The sequence below is a fragment of the Narcine bancroftii genome, chromosome 2 (assembly GCF_036971445.1).
Source record: "Narcine bancroftii isolate sNarBan1 chromosome 2, sNarBan1.hap1, whole genome shotgun sequence".
Taxonomy (NCBI): domain Eukaryota; kingdom Metazoa; phylum Chordata; class Chondrichthyes; order Torpediniformes; family Narcinidae; genus Narcine; species Narcine bancroftii.
The window spans coordinates 357319721-357335783 of NC_091470.1; the positions used below are offsets into that span (position 1 = coordinate 357319721).

Genomic DNA, 16063 nt, shown 5'->3' on the forward strand with positions numbered 1-16063 from the left:
TCCTGACAGTGTGGCATTTGAACCCCAGACCTGAACGTTGGTGCTATAAGGGCATTGGGCTAACCGTTACATCAACCATGTTGCCCATATGACAATTACATTTATGTCATACTTTGCTAGAATAGTGTCAGTCATTAACACATGAGTAAATGCATTTATAACAAAAAAAAAATCACATCCTTGATTTGAAGCATTTTTGTGTTTTTGTTTATAGAAATGAAGGGAATAATAAACAAACTTCTGTAAATCAGAAAATATATTTGAACATTGCAATGATTTAGTAATTTAATTGGCCTAATGCACTTTTGAAAAATATGATTTTGTAAATTGCATTAAGCTTGTACAAATATTAATTATGCAAAAAGTTAAGAACAAGCCAATAGAAATGTCTGGTTGCTTGGATTATAAATAAAGTCAAACCTACAACTGGATTTTTAATACAGCAATTGATATCAAGTGCCACACAAAATCCACAACAGAAATGTTGCTAATTTTTATAGAAATTGTACAATTATTTACTTGGCTCCTTTTAAGGAAACATAAAATGTTTTTAAAAATACTGTACTTTTTAACTAACGTCTCTAGAAGGCAGAAGTTCCTTTATCATTAGCTGTTGTTTCCTTTTGCAATCCAGATTTTACATGGTGAAACTTCTGATTTTTAAATATACAAATACTATTTCAATTTGCAAATAAAAATTGCTCTCCAAGTTGCTCGAAACAAAGTCATCAGGAGGAGAATGCCACAGATGATGTTATTTGGCAACCACGTAGAGTGCTTGCTGGATAAAATCTTCCATCGTAATAAAAAGTGCTGATACTGTGTGCAGTCGATGCTACTAGTTCCATGCCTGAAGTTTACTGGAGGGAGTTCAAAGTGGAAGATTCATACTGACACCTTCAAATGAGGGGGGGGGTGGGGGGAGGTATTTAACCAGTGAAATGTGTCATGTAAATAAACTCTCTGAATGAAGAAAGAAACTATTTAATGAGTTTTCCATCGTTGAAGCCAAGGTTGCGCTTAGCTGAAAGCGTGCCTGACAATGCAAATAAACAGTAACACAGCACAACCTGCAGAGCGGCGAATTCTCCCTGACCCATTGTTGATCTTGCTTTCTCTACTACCTTCCATTGACTCATCTAATCTGGCTGCAGATGCAGCACACTGAACAAGAGGAGCCTGATAAGATGTTGCCCTCTTCTCTGGTCTATCTGGACTGGATCCATCACTCGGTCTCTGACCATTGAAGAGTAGATATCGGCCTTTTGCATCTCTCTCCATCTTAAAGAGTTCATACTCAGTATGGGGAAGACCTATCCCCAGAGCCACACAGCCGTTGGTGTGTGTCACATCCTGCTCCACTCCCATGTGCCAAGATCCCTCGGCTCCACAAGCATTGCCACTAAAAACGTTCAAGAGCGATACAGTTGCAGCATCCATCGGTGTCAGCTTCATGTGGTTCACTGAAACAAGATTTAAAAAGGTTATATAAACATTTTGTTACAAGCCCAGAGGACCCCAAAACCCAGCAGCAATAGAAATTCACCAAGACAAATGGTTACTTAAACAAAAGTTGCTTTTAATGATCTTAAAACATGAAAACAGAATCACATTTTAACTGAACTTAACTAACCTAACAACCCCCTTCTAATTCTAAATGCACGTGTATGTAATGTGTGTGTAAGTTCAAAAAAGTTCTTTGGTTCACAGTCCAATCTCACTTCTCATTCCTCCAAGTTTGCTGGTTGCGGGAAATTCTTATACTGTGCATAGAATTAAACATTTATAAAGTTCACCAGGCTTTGGTGCTTGAAAGGTAAATGGTTACCACTCAGGAAGATTCTTGCTGTTTTTCAGAGAGAGATGTACTGTTCCAGGATATCCACAACTGAGGTACTTCCATCAGTCACTTCAGTGTTTTGTGGACGAAACTTGCACCTTCAGGGTTCTCTAGATGATAACCTCTTTCTTTCAGGTCACCACAGAGTTCCTTTCTGATTCACTTATTCCAAGTGAAACATTAGACAGCCAGTCCTCTCCTCTTGCATGAACCACAAGGGCTTTGACCAGGCCGTCTTCCAAAAATGCTTTGCATGAGCTTGCCAGTTTGTCTTGTTCCAGTCCCAGCTACTTCTGCTGGCTGTAACTCTATGAAAGTGATCTCTATCTCTGTTTCTCTCTCTGAGAGAAAGCCTGTTTGACTCTCTCTGCTTGACTCTTTTAGAACAACAAGTTCTCTTCCAGACAATCTGCGACTCCAATAAGATCTTTCATCTGATTCCTTTTATAAACAACAATCCATAGTGAAGTCTCTTGAGCACTCTTCAAAGGTCTTGCAAAAGCTGTGGAGCCGATATGTCTAGCATTAGCAGAGCTCCAGTATTTCAAATAAGATCTGTTTTAAAATGTTTGTACATGACCTACTCTAATAAACCTTTCCCAATTTATCTCCCCAAAACATTTCTATATACTCTGTCACAATTTAATAATTAATTATAATCCCTCTCCATTATGTACTGCACACAATGCATTAGTCACCAACTCTTCTTAGTTAAGAAGTAGTTTTATAAATATTTATTAGATGTGGTTTTGGACTCATTGAGGTGAGGGATTTTAAGTACATGATGTACAGAAGAGGATAAGGAATAATGAATAACAGGAGGAATGGCTCTCTTCTGTTTTGCTGGCAGAAAGAGATTGCACCTCAAGTAAATTTGTTTTTTTTAAATTGTGTATTCCTGCATGCAAGTTCCCATAAGCAATAAACTCCAAATCAGACAAGACTAGAATTTTGAAAAGTTGGGAGAGGAAATAATTGAACATATCAAAAAGGAGCATGTGAGCACCAAGGACGTTACATTTTATAATACCATACAAAACTATTTGTTGTTCATGCTCGGTGAAAGACGCACTTTGGTCCGCCCAAAACCTGTTGGACTTTCAGCATATCGAGATGTTGGTGAGGGAATGCTGCCAGCTGGCACATTCCAGGCTGCAGGGGTATGTGCCAAGGGACGCGCTGAGGCTCAGTGCAGCCAGCACGAGGGCATTACTGGGCATTGAGGGGGCTGAGATCGAGGGGATGTCCCTCAAACAATGGGGGGAGGAGGGGAAGAGGGACAACATCTCACAGTGGTGGTAATGAGGAAAATGTAATCAAATGTAACAAGGTACAGTGATGGGAGTGTACAGATGTGAAAGCAGGGATGAGAACAGGAAAAAATAATTTATTATAAATAAAATCTATTTGGAAAAAAATGTATTTTTCATTTTACGTTAGAAAAATGGGTGAGAGTAGTCAAGGGTCTAAAAACTGTAAATACTTGAAATTGGAAATGAAATCAATGCTGGAAACACCACAGTTAATGTTTTATCAGTACCAGGACATTTCTCCTGAATAGACATTGACCTGAAATAATAATATTTGCTTTTGTGATAGATAAAATAATTTGAATTTGGCATTATGGTGTCAGTTTGGAAAGTGCAATGTGTCCAATTGACATTACATGAATATGTCAATGGTTTTGCTTCCCAAGGTTTGAGTATGTTTAAGTAACGTTCAGAAATTCCCTTGCTAAAAGTTGGTTTGAAAGCTAGCAAGTTGAATCCCTTTCAGTTGTTCTGTATCTGCTGATCACAAAAAAATAAATCAATTATTGTAGAAGCGTGTAATCGTCATCCCTTCCCTCTTGGATACTGATGTGGCAGCTTTGATATGAACTTGAACACTGGCTAGATCATCACACTGCATGATTCAGACAGGTGCACCATTTTCTCCATGAAAGGAATGGTTTAACAGCCGGTTCTTTGCCTGAGGTGACAGGAAAACGCACATAGTGTAATTTATGAGTCTGTCCTGCCCATTGGGGAGCCTCATTTGCCAGCAGTTAGAATTGCAAACCCTTCAAGACTGACCTGGAGTTTCCAGAAAATGAAAATTAATAATCTCCAGGGCACTCCTGACAGCTGTTCAGGGGAGATGTTGTAGCTGTTCGACAGAATGGTTCTTCCCTGTATTTGTTTTAAATGCTTTAGCTTATTTATTGCTCAAAAAATGTTTTAAAGAAACAGGATCTGATTCATTTTCAAATGAGCATGAGTAAAAAACTACATCCTGTAGTGAACTCTGGGAGTACAGAGATTGGCCACATGAAAGCAGGAGTCTGAGATTGCATCCAAAGCCAGCAATCCCATCAAAAGCACAGATCAGAGATTCACACTGAAGGTTCCTTTAAAAGGAAGAATCAGCCTGGCAACCTCTCCAGGAGAGTCCAAATATTATTCTCACTGTTGTAACTTGGCTGCAACCAAGCCTCTGGGTTAGGCCTAGACCAGTGGTGCTCTGTGGTTAGTAAGGGATTGCTTAAGATGGTATTGAGTGGAAAGAAAAAGGTTGAGGATCTCACCCAATGCTTGGTCTATATTCAGATAAACGACAGCTAGCTTGATCGAACTCTAAATTTTCTTCTTTACCACAATTTTTTATATTGACCTTGATTTTTCTACCACACCATCTCAAACAATCATGAAGAAGTCAGATACATCATTGTGAGGATCTGTTCTGCATGTAGCCCATTTGGGTAAGGACAACAGATATTTCTTCCTGACAGTTTTTTAAGAGCTGGGGTGGCATTAACAACTCTCCAATATTTTCACGATCACCATTATTTAATCCCTTAGAATTCTAAAACATGCTTGATGAAATGGTGGGATTTGAATTCATGACACAAGACCAATAAGAACCAAACCACTCAGCCCAGAAGGGGAGATTGTCTAGTATCCACTACGAGACTGTGTACTAGCCAACTAATTTCCAGTCAACTGATTTCATGATCTATGGGTAAAATAATGAAAATAGAAACATAGTCCCCTCTGAGATTTAGTTCCATCAAAAAGGTTGCCATTTTGCTTGTTTTTTTCTCTGCAATTACCCAAAGAGAGAGGCAGCAGACCAAAACAAGTCTGAACTAGATAACCCTGGCGTTGCCGATCTGTATAATCTTTTCAGGACTTTCGTAGCCTTGGATTTCTGATGCAATCTAATTTATTCGATGTAGTTTTCTTTCCTTAACCAAGCAATTTGTAGGCAGTTAATCAATTCTGCTCTGAATTTTGTCTAACAGAATCAATTTAACCAGATCATTACTGTTTTAATGAAAGGTAGAGAAAATCCAGAATGGAGGACCATTGCCTTCCCAAGATCGTGTTATATGGCGAGCTCTCCACTGGCCACCGAGACAGAGGTGCACCAAAGAAGAGGTACAAGGACTGCCTAAAGAAATCTCTTGGTGCCTGCCCCATTGACCACCGCCAGTGGGCTGATCTCGCCTCAAACCGTGCATCTTGGCACCTCACAGTTTGGCGGGCAGCCACCTCCTTTGAAGAAGACCGCAGAGCCCACCTCACTGACAATAGACAAAGGCGGAAAAACCCAACACCCAACCCCAACCCACCAATTTTCCCCTGCAACCGCTGCAACCGTGTCTGCCTGTCCTGCATCGGACTTGTCAGCCACAAACGAGCCTGCAGCTGACGTGGTCATTTACCCCCTCTATAAATCTTCATCCGCGAAGCCAAGCCAAAGAAAGAAAGATAAAGAGAGAAAATAATAGCTGTATAAGATACTATATTGGGGTGGGGTGGGGTGGGGGCAGTTGTTTCCTGATAGGGAGACAACAGATTTTTATAATGGGGCGCATCAATCTCTGTGAGGGTCAGACACAAAAACAAATAATTAGTTTTACAGGCCAGAAAAGACCTTTCGGACCACAGGTCTAGGTCAGCCTTCTATAATGACTGCCGAACTGCTAAAATAACTCCCCATGACTCTACTATTTATTAATAATATTTTTAATATGTATACATATAAGACATTCACAAATCAAGAGCTTGTGTAGATCTGCCATTCTCAATCTTTTTTTTGACTATGCACCCCCTCCCCTCTGTTCAAAGTTTATGGGCTGCTTCCTTGTGAAGCCGGCAAGTTTTGGTTTTTCCCACACTCCTCTCCAACTGACTATATAAAAAATATTTTTATTACTTGAGGTTAAAAGTTCAAGTTTATCATCCAATTGTATAGTACAACTTGACAGAGCAGCATTCTTTAGTCCACCACCGTGCAAACACACATACAGTCAAACTATTATAACAACCACACATTTCATTCAGTGTGACTCTGTGGTTAGTAAGGGATTGCTTAAGATGGTATTGAGTGGAAAGAAAAAGGTTGAGAACTACTGGCCAAGACACTGAGGATCTCACCCAATGCTGGGAAAACTCTTGGTCTATATTCAGATAAATGACAGCTAGCTCGATCGAACTCTAAATTTTCTTCTTTACCACAATTTTATAATTGGAATAGTGTAAGCTGCAACCATTCACAGCTTGTGGTGAGACGGAGTGGTGCCGGCAAGTATTGACTATTAAACAAAAGTTGATACTCTGGAATAGAAAAAAGATAAAATAGTTGTTCATTCAGTCTAAATAGATGATGAGAGAGAGAGAGAGAGAGAGAGAGAGTCATGTGATTGTGAGTCATGTCATTGGGGCAGTTAAAGAAACAGGATTCAGTTTGATCAGCCAGCCATCTGATAAACACAGAGGTGGAACGACTCTGTGAAATGGTCACTTCTGCTGATTCTCCTTGTCAGGGGAATTATTGCTCCAGAATGGCCATTGTAATGGTCGTTTTGATTAATCCATATCTGGGTAAAGGAAGCAGGAGAATGGCTTCATTGGATTGTGACCATTGTGATGGTCATTTTGTCTGACCCGTGCTTGGGTTTTGGAAGACTCACAGAAGTCGCACATTTTGTTTTCCCCTATGCAAGGAAAAGGGGAGCTGTGACCACCATTCAGATGAAAGGTCATTCCTCTGGAAACAACTCAACAAGAATTTGTGAGTTTTTGGCAGACTGATCACTCAGTCTCTCACCTCCTTTGTGATTACTTCTGGCATCAATTTAAAAGTCTGAGTTTCAACTATAGACTTATAAGACTGAAATTTGGAATGACATTCCTGAATTGTGCCTAAGCTGTAATGGTGTGCGTCTCTCTCTCTCTCTCTCTCTCTCTCTCTCTCTCTCACACACACACACACACACACACACACACACACACACACACACACACACACACAAGTATATTAGCACATAGTGGGGTTAAGTTAAGCTAAGTTGTAATATTATTAATAGTTATTAATAAATATATTGTTTTAAAAGAAAAACAATAACAGTCTCTTGGTGAATTTCTATTGTTGCTGGTCTGTGACGTAACACCATATATATATAGATACATAGAACCTATAATACGTCTTATTAATATTAAAAATATTATTAATAAATAGCAGTCATGGGGAATTATTTTAGCAGTTCAGCAGGTCTCACTGCCTGTGGGAAGTAGAAAAGAAAACAAGGCATTTACTTAAATCTGCATAAGGCATCGGTTGAGAATGGTTGATCTAGATACTTAACTTCCTCAAATTACCTTTGAACACAAATTCTGTTCCTCCCATCACTTTTGTAGAGGGGATTCCATGGGTGTACCGGCCCTTAGCATAGATGGTGAAAGTCGGATGCTTGCACACAGGGTCAGAGAAATGAAAGTACTGTCCTTCCCAGGAGTTGTCGTAGTCATGGAATACGAAGTGCCGGGTGAGAAAAAGCACTTCCGGCCGCACCTCGCACCGTTGACTTGCCCAGTGTCCGTGCAGCCTCACGGTCAGGTCTGGCTTGTGGGGTAAGGTTGGAGGGTGGTACTCATCTGACCGGTAAATTATCCGACAGGATACGCAGGCACGGTCATGATTCTGAAATTATAAATATCAAGCTGCATGTTACAGAACTGAATTATGCTTGTGACTGAACCGAGCATACTCTGTTAATGTTTTATGAACCAACAAAATTCAACACAGCAAAATGTGTTGGGTAATTTTGAAATATGTCTGCAAAATAGCAATCTACCAATTTACTGTTAAACAAATGCACATCATTTAATTTCATTAAAGTTTACTTCCATGCTTTCAAACTCAGTATATTTACATAAACCAGGTTCTGACCACATTCCTCTGACATTCTAGAATTAAAATAGAGTTCTACAGCATGGAAGCAGTCCTTTATCCTATCTCACGTATGTTGACCAAACTCATCTGTTTGCCCATATCTCTCGAAACAGCTACTATCCATATACCTGTCAAAATGACTTTTGGACATGAACCTTCTGCCACTTCATCTGGTCCATACCCTCTGTATGACGAAAAAGCCCTTCAGGTCCCTTTTAAATCTTTAATTTCTCATATTAAATCTGTTGACTAGTTTTAGATTCACCTACTCTGGGGGTGGGGGAGGGGGGGGGTGGGGTGGGGAGGGGGGGGTGGGGTGGGGGGTGGGTGGGGAATCATAGCCTGAGTATTAAGTGGGTTAATTTTTGATGAGTTAATTCTGAGGCAAGTTTAACAAAACCCGACCTCTTTCCCCTTCGTCTCCACCCACATCTCTTAATGTTAGTGGACTGTGGGAAACAGCGAGAATCACTGGCTTTAAAGATTCCCTTTTCTTATCAGAATTAAAACCTTTTTCTTTTGCATTTATGTTTATCACAATGTCTGCTAGATCCTGGAATGAGTTAGCATTCCATGTACATAAGTCACTCTGCTAAAGACCAGACTCGCTAATGGCGGAACTTCAAAGATATGTGCCAGACAATGTCAATAGATTCACATGAGAATTTATGATATCAGCTGTACTCGCTCTTCATCCTTTGATTACTTCAGGGTTTCCCAACGGATTTGCTCTTTTTTTTAAAAATCCTGCTCATTTTCTTTCTATCAGTGAACAGAGTTCATAACCCAAGCCTATTTCCAAAACATTCATCGGCTTCTTAAATATTGCACAATGTCCAATCCTCTTACAGTTCGCTGCCACTGTCCATGAATAGAACAAGAAAAAATGCAGTGAAAAATACCATTAAATTTGATTTCTTTCACCAGATCAGTGGTTCTCAACTTCCCCCCCCCCCCCCACCTCACATACCACCTTAAGTAATCCCTTATTAATCACAGAGCTCCTATGGCACAGAATGCCACCCGTTTCCCATCGGAGCTGGTCCTATTTGCCTGTGCTCGGCACATTTCCTATCCCTGTACCTGCTGAAATATCTTTCAAATGAGACGGAGGGAGTGAAAATGACCAGGTTAATGAATGAATGGGGAGGCAAGGCTGGACAGTCAGTAGAGGGTGCTACCTCGAAGTTCCAGTGACCTGGCAATGATACCATTTGTTGGAGTTTGCTTGTTTTCGTTTCCCCAGGTGCTCTGGTTTGCTCCACATCCTAAAGATGAGCGAGTTGGCTAATTGATCACTGTTTCTAGTGTGTGGGTGAGTGGTAGAATCTAGGGAGACAGCTATAATGTGGTGAAAATAAAATGGGATTAATGTAAGACCATTCATCCCATCGAGTCCGCTCCACCTGAGCTGATCCAGTCTCCCACCCAGCTCCCTTCTGCCTTCTCCCCATAATCTTTAATACTTGGACTATTCAGATAGCTATACCAATCTCTGCCTTAAATACACCCAACGATCTGGCCTCCACAGCTGCCGGTGGCAGCAAATTCCAGAGGTTCACCACTCTCTGGCAAAAGAAATTACTCCACATCTCTGTTTTAAAAGGGTGCCCTTTAATTTTCTTGTCCTTGACCTACACCCCCCCTCCCCCACTATGGGAAATAACTTTGCCACATCTATGATGTCCAGGCCTTTGAATTGCTTCTATGACATTCCCACTCATTCTTCTGCACTCCAAGGAGTACAGTCCAAGAGTTGCCAAACACTCCCCGTATGCCAATCCCTTCATTCCAAGAATCATTCTTGGAAATTTTCTCTGGACCCTCTCCAATGCCAGCACATCCTTTCTTAATTAAGGACTCACCAGTACTGTATAAAGCCTCAACTTCAGGGCCGTATAACCATATAACAACTACAGTACGGTAAAAGGCCATCTCGACCCTCTAGTCCGCACCGATTTAAGTGAACTTCTCTAGTCCCTGCTCTTGCATCGGATTCCTCTAGATATGAATGTTAACAAATCCTTAACTCAATGGTCAATGGTGATGAATGATAACACATGAGTATCTGAATTAGGAGCAGGAGGTGACTCCTTGGATCCTCAACCTTGTTCTGCCCTTTCATGAAATTACGATTCATCTGATTGCAAACTCAAATCCAAATTCCAGTACACCTTTCAGCCCTACCTTCATAATAATTTATCTACCTCCACCTTAAAACTTTTCAAAGACAAAAAAAATTGACCTGATCTCTATCTAATTTTTAAACAGTGACTCCTTTTTTGCAGATTTTCCCACAAAGGAAGACGCCCTCTCTGCATTGACTCTGTCAAGATCTCTTGGGATCTCGTTTCAGTCAATAACTTCTCCTCACACTTTTAACTCTGTGGTGCGCTGTCGGTCAGAAGCCAAAAGACTGTATATCAGGCTTTATTCGTCGAAAACTTCCACAGAGCCAGCTGTGAGAGTGTACTGCTGTAAACTCTGAGAATATCTTCAAAGGGCCAGCTCAGGCTTATATCCCGGAGGGTGATTGACACCCGACCGGGTGAGGCTTGGTCTCTTCAGGCTGATTGACAGCCAGCCAGATGTTGTCTTGTCCCCATGCTCTTCTTCAGGTACAGAGGTTGCCCCCTGCAGTAGGCCTTTGGTGTACCACCACAAAATCCTGGTATCGACAAGCCGAGTGTATCCAATCTTTCCTGACAAGGCAACTCTCCTGCACCAGGTGTTTGTCCACCAAACCGCTTCTGACCTGCTTCCAATGTATGAACATCCCTCTCTAAATCTGGGGAACAGTGTGAAACACTGCACTCATAAGACCATAACTCATTAAGACATAGGAGCAGAAATGAGCTTTTTAGTGCATGAAGCCTGCTCTAACATTCATTCATGAGCTGATCCTTCCTCCCACTCAGCCCCACTCCCCTGCCCTCTCCCCAGAACCTTTAATGTCATAACTAATCCAGATCCTGAGGGGCAGCACGGTTAGCGAAGCAGTTGGTGCAATGCTGTTACTAGCGCCAGTGATCAGGGCCGGAGTTCGAATTCCACGCTGTCTGTAAGGAGTTTGTACATTCTCCCCACGTCTGCGTGGGTTTCCTCCGGGTGTACCATCCAAAAACATATCGGTCAATTGGGTGTAATTGGGCGGCATGTGCTCATAAGCTGAAAGGGCCTATTACTGTATGTCTAAATTTAAAATTTAAAACCTATCAATCTCTGCCTTAAATACCCAATGACTTGGTCCCAGAGATGATGTAATAAAATTGAAGCTTAATGTCCTTACTTCTGTATTAATTTCCTTCAATAATAAATAACAACATTCTGTAATCCTTCCCGATTGCTTTCTGTATCTTGGACTGGAACAGCCCGATCCCAATGCACTGTTGTGCTCTGAACCCTATTGCTATTCAGGTAACATGCTATTTTATTCTTAAAATTCCTTTCCTTGGCTCATCTGAAATTTTTGCACTACATTAGATAGCAATGGTTCTTAAGCTGTTGAAAATATGTGGTTAAGGAGCTCCACTCAGATAACAGAGAGGAATCCGAGATGAAGAGATTACTTTTTGTCTCCCAGTACTTCACACAACATCATTTCGAAGGCACCACCTGTTCATATCTCATAATTAACAACCATTCTTTCTTTGAAGACTTCACAATATCTTGGTCTTATTTACTGAGGCTTCATGTGGATCTTGGTATTGCTTCATATCTACTTCCCAAGCCAGTGTTCGCTCTTTGATGTCTATGCTCTCCCTTAACTCTTCATAAATACCTTGTTTTATTTGGACAAATTGTTTGGACACTGCCTGCCTACTGGATAGTGCTAAATTCTCGCCACCTTTCCCATCTAACCTCAAAGTTCAGATTTATTGTCGAAGTATATACACGAGATTGAGTTTCATTTTCCTGTGGGCCAAGAAGAATTTCTACTTATCGTTCATTAGTGCAAAAAGCTGCACTCAAGTAAAGATATGGATACTAAAAGGGAAATGTAAGCAAAGAAATAAATGTAAGTAAACCATGCAATACAGAGAATAAGTATTCAATTATAAATAATGTGCAAAATAAGAGTCCTTAAGTGAATCTCTGATTGAGTTTGTTGTTCAGGAGTCTGACGGTGGAGGGGTAGCAACGGTCTAAAAACCATGCAGTAGTTTGTCTCTTTAGAAGGTCAGCATGTGGCTTTAGCTATTTGACCTTGGATGTCTTCCTACCTGCCAGGGTCCCTGTAAGAAGAGCCAGGCAGGAGATGCCTGGATTGTTTTCTCCTGCATTGTGAATCATTGCACCACGCAGCAATGAAGAAATTTCATGATCTTATCCAATACGTTGTGGTGAGATGCACACCACTGAATAGACTACATCCAGTTGCTCACAGCATCAAATAAAGCATTACACCAATTACAACTGGAGCACACCATCCTTATCTCACCACTGACAATCAGAGGTTGGGCCCTCAACTTCCTATTAAATGGCTGGGCAGATTACAGTGAGGGGTACCACAGGCAGTAAGAGGGGTGAATTTGGCACCAGCTGTGGAACAGAGTATGGGAGAGGTGGGGGGTGGGGGGCAGGTTGAGGAATTGATCCTTGGAAGGATAATGAGAAGGTGGGGTTCCTCCTCTTACATCATATAACCATAAAACCATATATCCATTTACGGCGCAGAAACAGGCCATGTCAGCCTTTCAAGTCCGCACCGGTTCACTAGAACAACTCCACTAGCTCAATCCTCCCACTCTCCGCCCATAACCCTCCAACCCCCTCACCTCCATGTACATATCCAACCTTCTTTTAAATGACCGAAGGGACCCTGCGCAACTATCTCTTTTGGAAGATCATTCCATTCTGCCACCACTTGCTGAATGAAAAAGCATCCTCTAATATTTCTCCTTAAAGTTTTTCCCCCTTACCCTTAACTCATGCCCTCTTGTTCCAACTTCTCCTGCCCTCAGGGGAAAAAGTCTGTTTAAGTCTAGTCTATCTATTCCTTTCATAATTTTAAATACCTCTATCAAGTCTCCTCTCAGTCATCTATGTTCCTGCAGATGTGTAGGTTAATTGGCCACTGTGGGGGAATGGTAGAATCTGGGGAATTGATGGAAGTATGGGGCGGAAAGGTTACAGGGAATAGATTTACCAGTGAGCTGGCATTGACTCTGTGGGCAAAAATGGTTGGGGTTATGGTTACATTGTATGTCTGGCTGATTGTCTAGAGGTGTTGATGAGACTCTGTGGGGCACTGGTGAGACCTCATTTGGAGTACTCTGCAGTTTAGGCCCCTTATCTTAGAAGGGATGTATTAATATTGGAGAGAGTACAGAGAAGATTTACCAGGATGCTTTGTGGAATGCAAGGGCTAACAGATGAGGAATGTTCAGCAGCTCTTGGACTGTATTCTTCGACTGGAATAGAAGCATGAAAAGGGATCTCATAGAAACATTTCCAATGCTGAAAGGATTGAACAGAGTAGATGTGAATAAGATGTTTCCCTTGGTGGAAGAATCCAGGACAAGAATTAGAAGGTAGCCATTTTAAACAGATGAGGAGAAATTTCTTTAGCCAGTGAGTCGTGGATTTGTGGAGTTCACATACAGCTGTGGAGGCTGGATTGTTGGGGGAGTTTAAGGAGATTAATAGATATCTAATTAGTCAAGGTATCAAGGGATATGGGGAAAAGGCAGGAACTTGGAACTAGATGTGAGAATAGTTTAGCTCAGGGTGGATTTGTGGAGCAGATTTGATGGGCCGAAAGACCTACTTCTGTTCCTTTTCCTTGTGATCTTGAACCTAGCTGTATACTATTTTACCTCTTTACATAGTAGAAAAAGCAACCACAAGCTACCGAGATTCTTCCATGGTTGCACTGTGTGCAGATTTGAACTATTATGGGCGGCATGGTTGGCATAACGGTTAGCACACCGCCTTTACAGAGCCAGCGATAGGGACTGGACTAGGGTTCAAATCCCGTGCTGTCTGTAAGGAGTTTGTACGTACATCCTGTCTGCGTGGGTTTTCTCTGGGGGCTCCGGATTCCTCCCACAGTTGAAAAACATACCAGGGGTGTTGGGGTGTAAATTAGACAGCATGGACTCGTGGGCCTAAATGGGTTGTTGCCATACTGTATAATTAAATTTTAAAAAAATTAAAAGAGACCTTTTAGCATATTGGCCTTCATAAATCGAAGTATGGTAAAGTTGTATAAGACATTGGTGAGGCCAAATTTGGAGTATTGTGTGCAGTTTTGGCCACCTAACTACAGAAAAGATATCAATAAGATTGAAAGAGTACAGAGAAAATTTACTAGGATCTTGCCCGGACTTCAGGAACTGAGTTACAGGGAAAGGTTAAAGAGGTTAGGACTTTATTCTCTGGAACATAGAAGAATGAGGGAAGATTTGATAGAGGTATTTAAAATTATGGGGATAGACAGAGTAAATATTGGTAAGCTTTTTCCCACTGAGGGTAGGTGAAATACATAGGTTAAGGGTGAAAAGGGAAAAGTTGAAGGGGAACTACTTCACACAGAGAGTGGTGGGGTATAGAATGAGCTGTCAGCTGAAGTTGTGAACATTTAACATTTAATAAGAATGCAGATAAGTACAGGGATGTGAGGGCTATGGACTGGGTGCAGACTAGACGGGCCAAAGGACCTGTTTCTGTCCTGTAATGCTCTATGGATCTATATTCGTATGATCAGTAGTGTGCAAATTGAGATGTCAGTGGCTGTTCGTTCCAATTTGGGAAAAATCAAGCACACCAAAGTGGATTGTTCCTGATCCAAATTTGTAATTGCTGCAATTTCACGCGGTAATGACCACGAACCTACTCTGGGTGAAGTCAAAACTCTGAAGAAAAGAAATGAGTGCTTAGTGATCCAAGTTTTTGGCCAGTAGCTTTTAGAGTGACTGTTCTATATAATGCGTTAATCTAAAGTAAACACGTTAATGGGGAGTGTGATTCACTTTTGGGCTGGATTCCACAGGCAATACCCTCTGCTTAATAAACTTTCTCCAAATGTAAACTTCAGAAGTTCAGCGTTCTGTTTTGCAGTAGAGGGAGATGGTTGGGTGTGGAGGAAGGATCCGTGTCTAATTCTCTCCTGAAGTCTACATCTTGACATTTTCTATGAAGCCATTGCACAGTGGTTTTCTAATACAAGTTCCACATCTTTGAAATGCATCCAAACTTAGAAGAAAATTGCAAATCAAATGGCCTGTATATTTTTTTTCACTGCCAAGGACTTACCAAACAGATGATACATGCAGTAACTAGATTCATTGGCTATCAATTGTTAGAGGAATTAACCAGCTAAGTGATAGTCTCTGAAAGGATCTAAGATTTTCATTCAGTGTTTTTCTGGGTATGACTCACAGAAAGCACGCAGAAGCATCAAGCCGTGGATTTTCCAATGTGCGCGGAGCTGTGCCACATGTACTTATTCTGCTGAATCTGTAAATGTTAGTTGCTATGGGGATAGTCTTTATTTGAATTTGATACAGAATGACTACACCTGCTTGCAGAGTGCTCGCAATGTTTCATTTCAAATTTCCGGACAACTTCAGGGAACTATGACCTAATTAGTGCCATTCACATTGGCGTTATTTTCAGATCAAATCTCCACTCTTTTGGGTCTCTAAAAATTATTAGTATTGCAGAATCATTGTCATGGAGCAATATACAAGGAAAACAGGCCCTTCGGCCCATCATATCCATGCAGAGCATTGTGTCTATCTATCATCATAGAGCCAATAACAACATGAAAGATAAACTCTGAGAAGTTGGATTCTGAGGACCGAAAAACACACAGAGAAATGCTGGAGGAACTCAGCCGGTCTCGCAGCTGAATAGGAGGTAAAGCTATATTCCCGACGTTTCGGGCTTGAGCCCTTCTATAAGCACAAATCAGGCAGGGATCTTAATTAGAGACTAGAGATTAAGGGGAAGAATGGGAGGGGGAGGAGACCAGACCTAACAGCCAAAGGGTGTTATTTG

General features: G+C 41.2%; 1 protein-coding gene across 1 annotated transcript in view; it reads right to left on the reverse strand.

Moving 5' to 3' along the window:
- Window positions 1-289: 289 nt before the first annotated feature.
- The window catches only part of LOC138755790 (protein APCDD1-like), a 46329-nt gene continuing 30555 nt past the window's right edge, over window positions 290-16063 (reverse strand). Inside the window, exons 4-5 of the mRNA XM_069922418.1 lie at window positions 7486-7807; window positions 290-1463 (exon numbers count right to left, since the gene is read on the reverse strand). Of these exons, the coding sequence (XP_069778519.1) occupies window positions 1021-1463; window positions 7486-7807 (765 nt within the window). The 3' untranslated portion in view covers window positions 290-1020. The remainder of the gene's footprint in view (window positions 1464-7485; window positions 7808-16063) is intronic.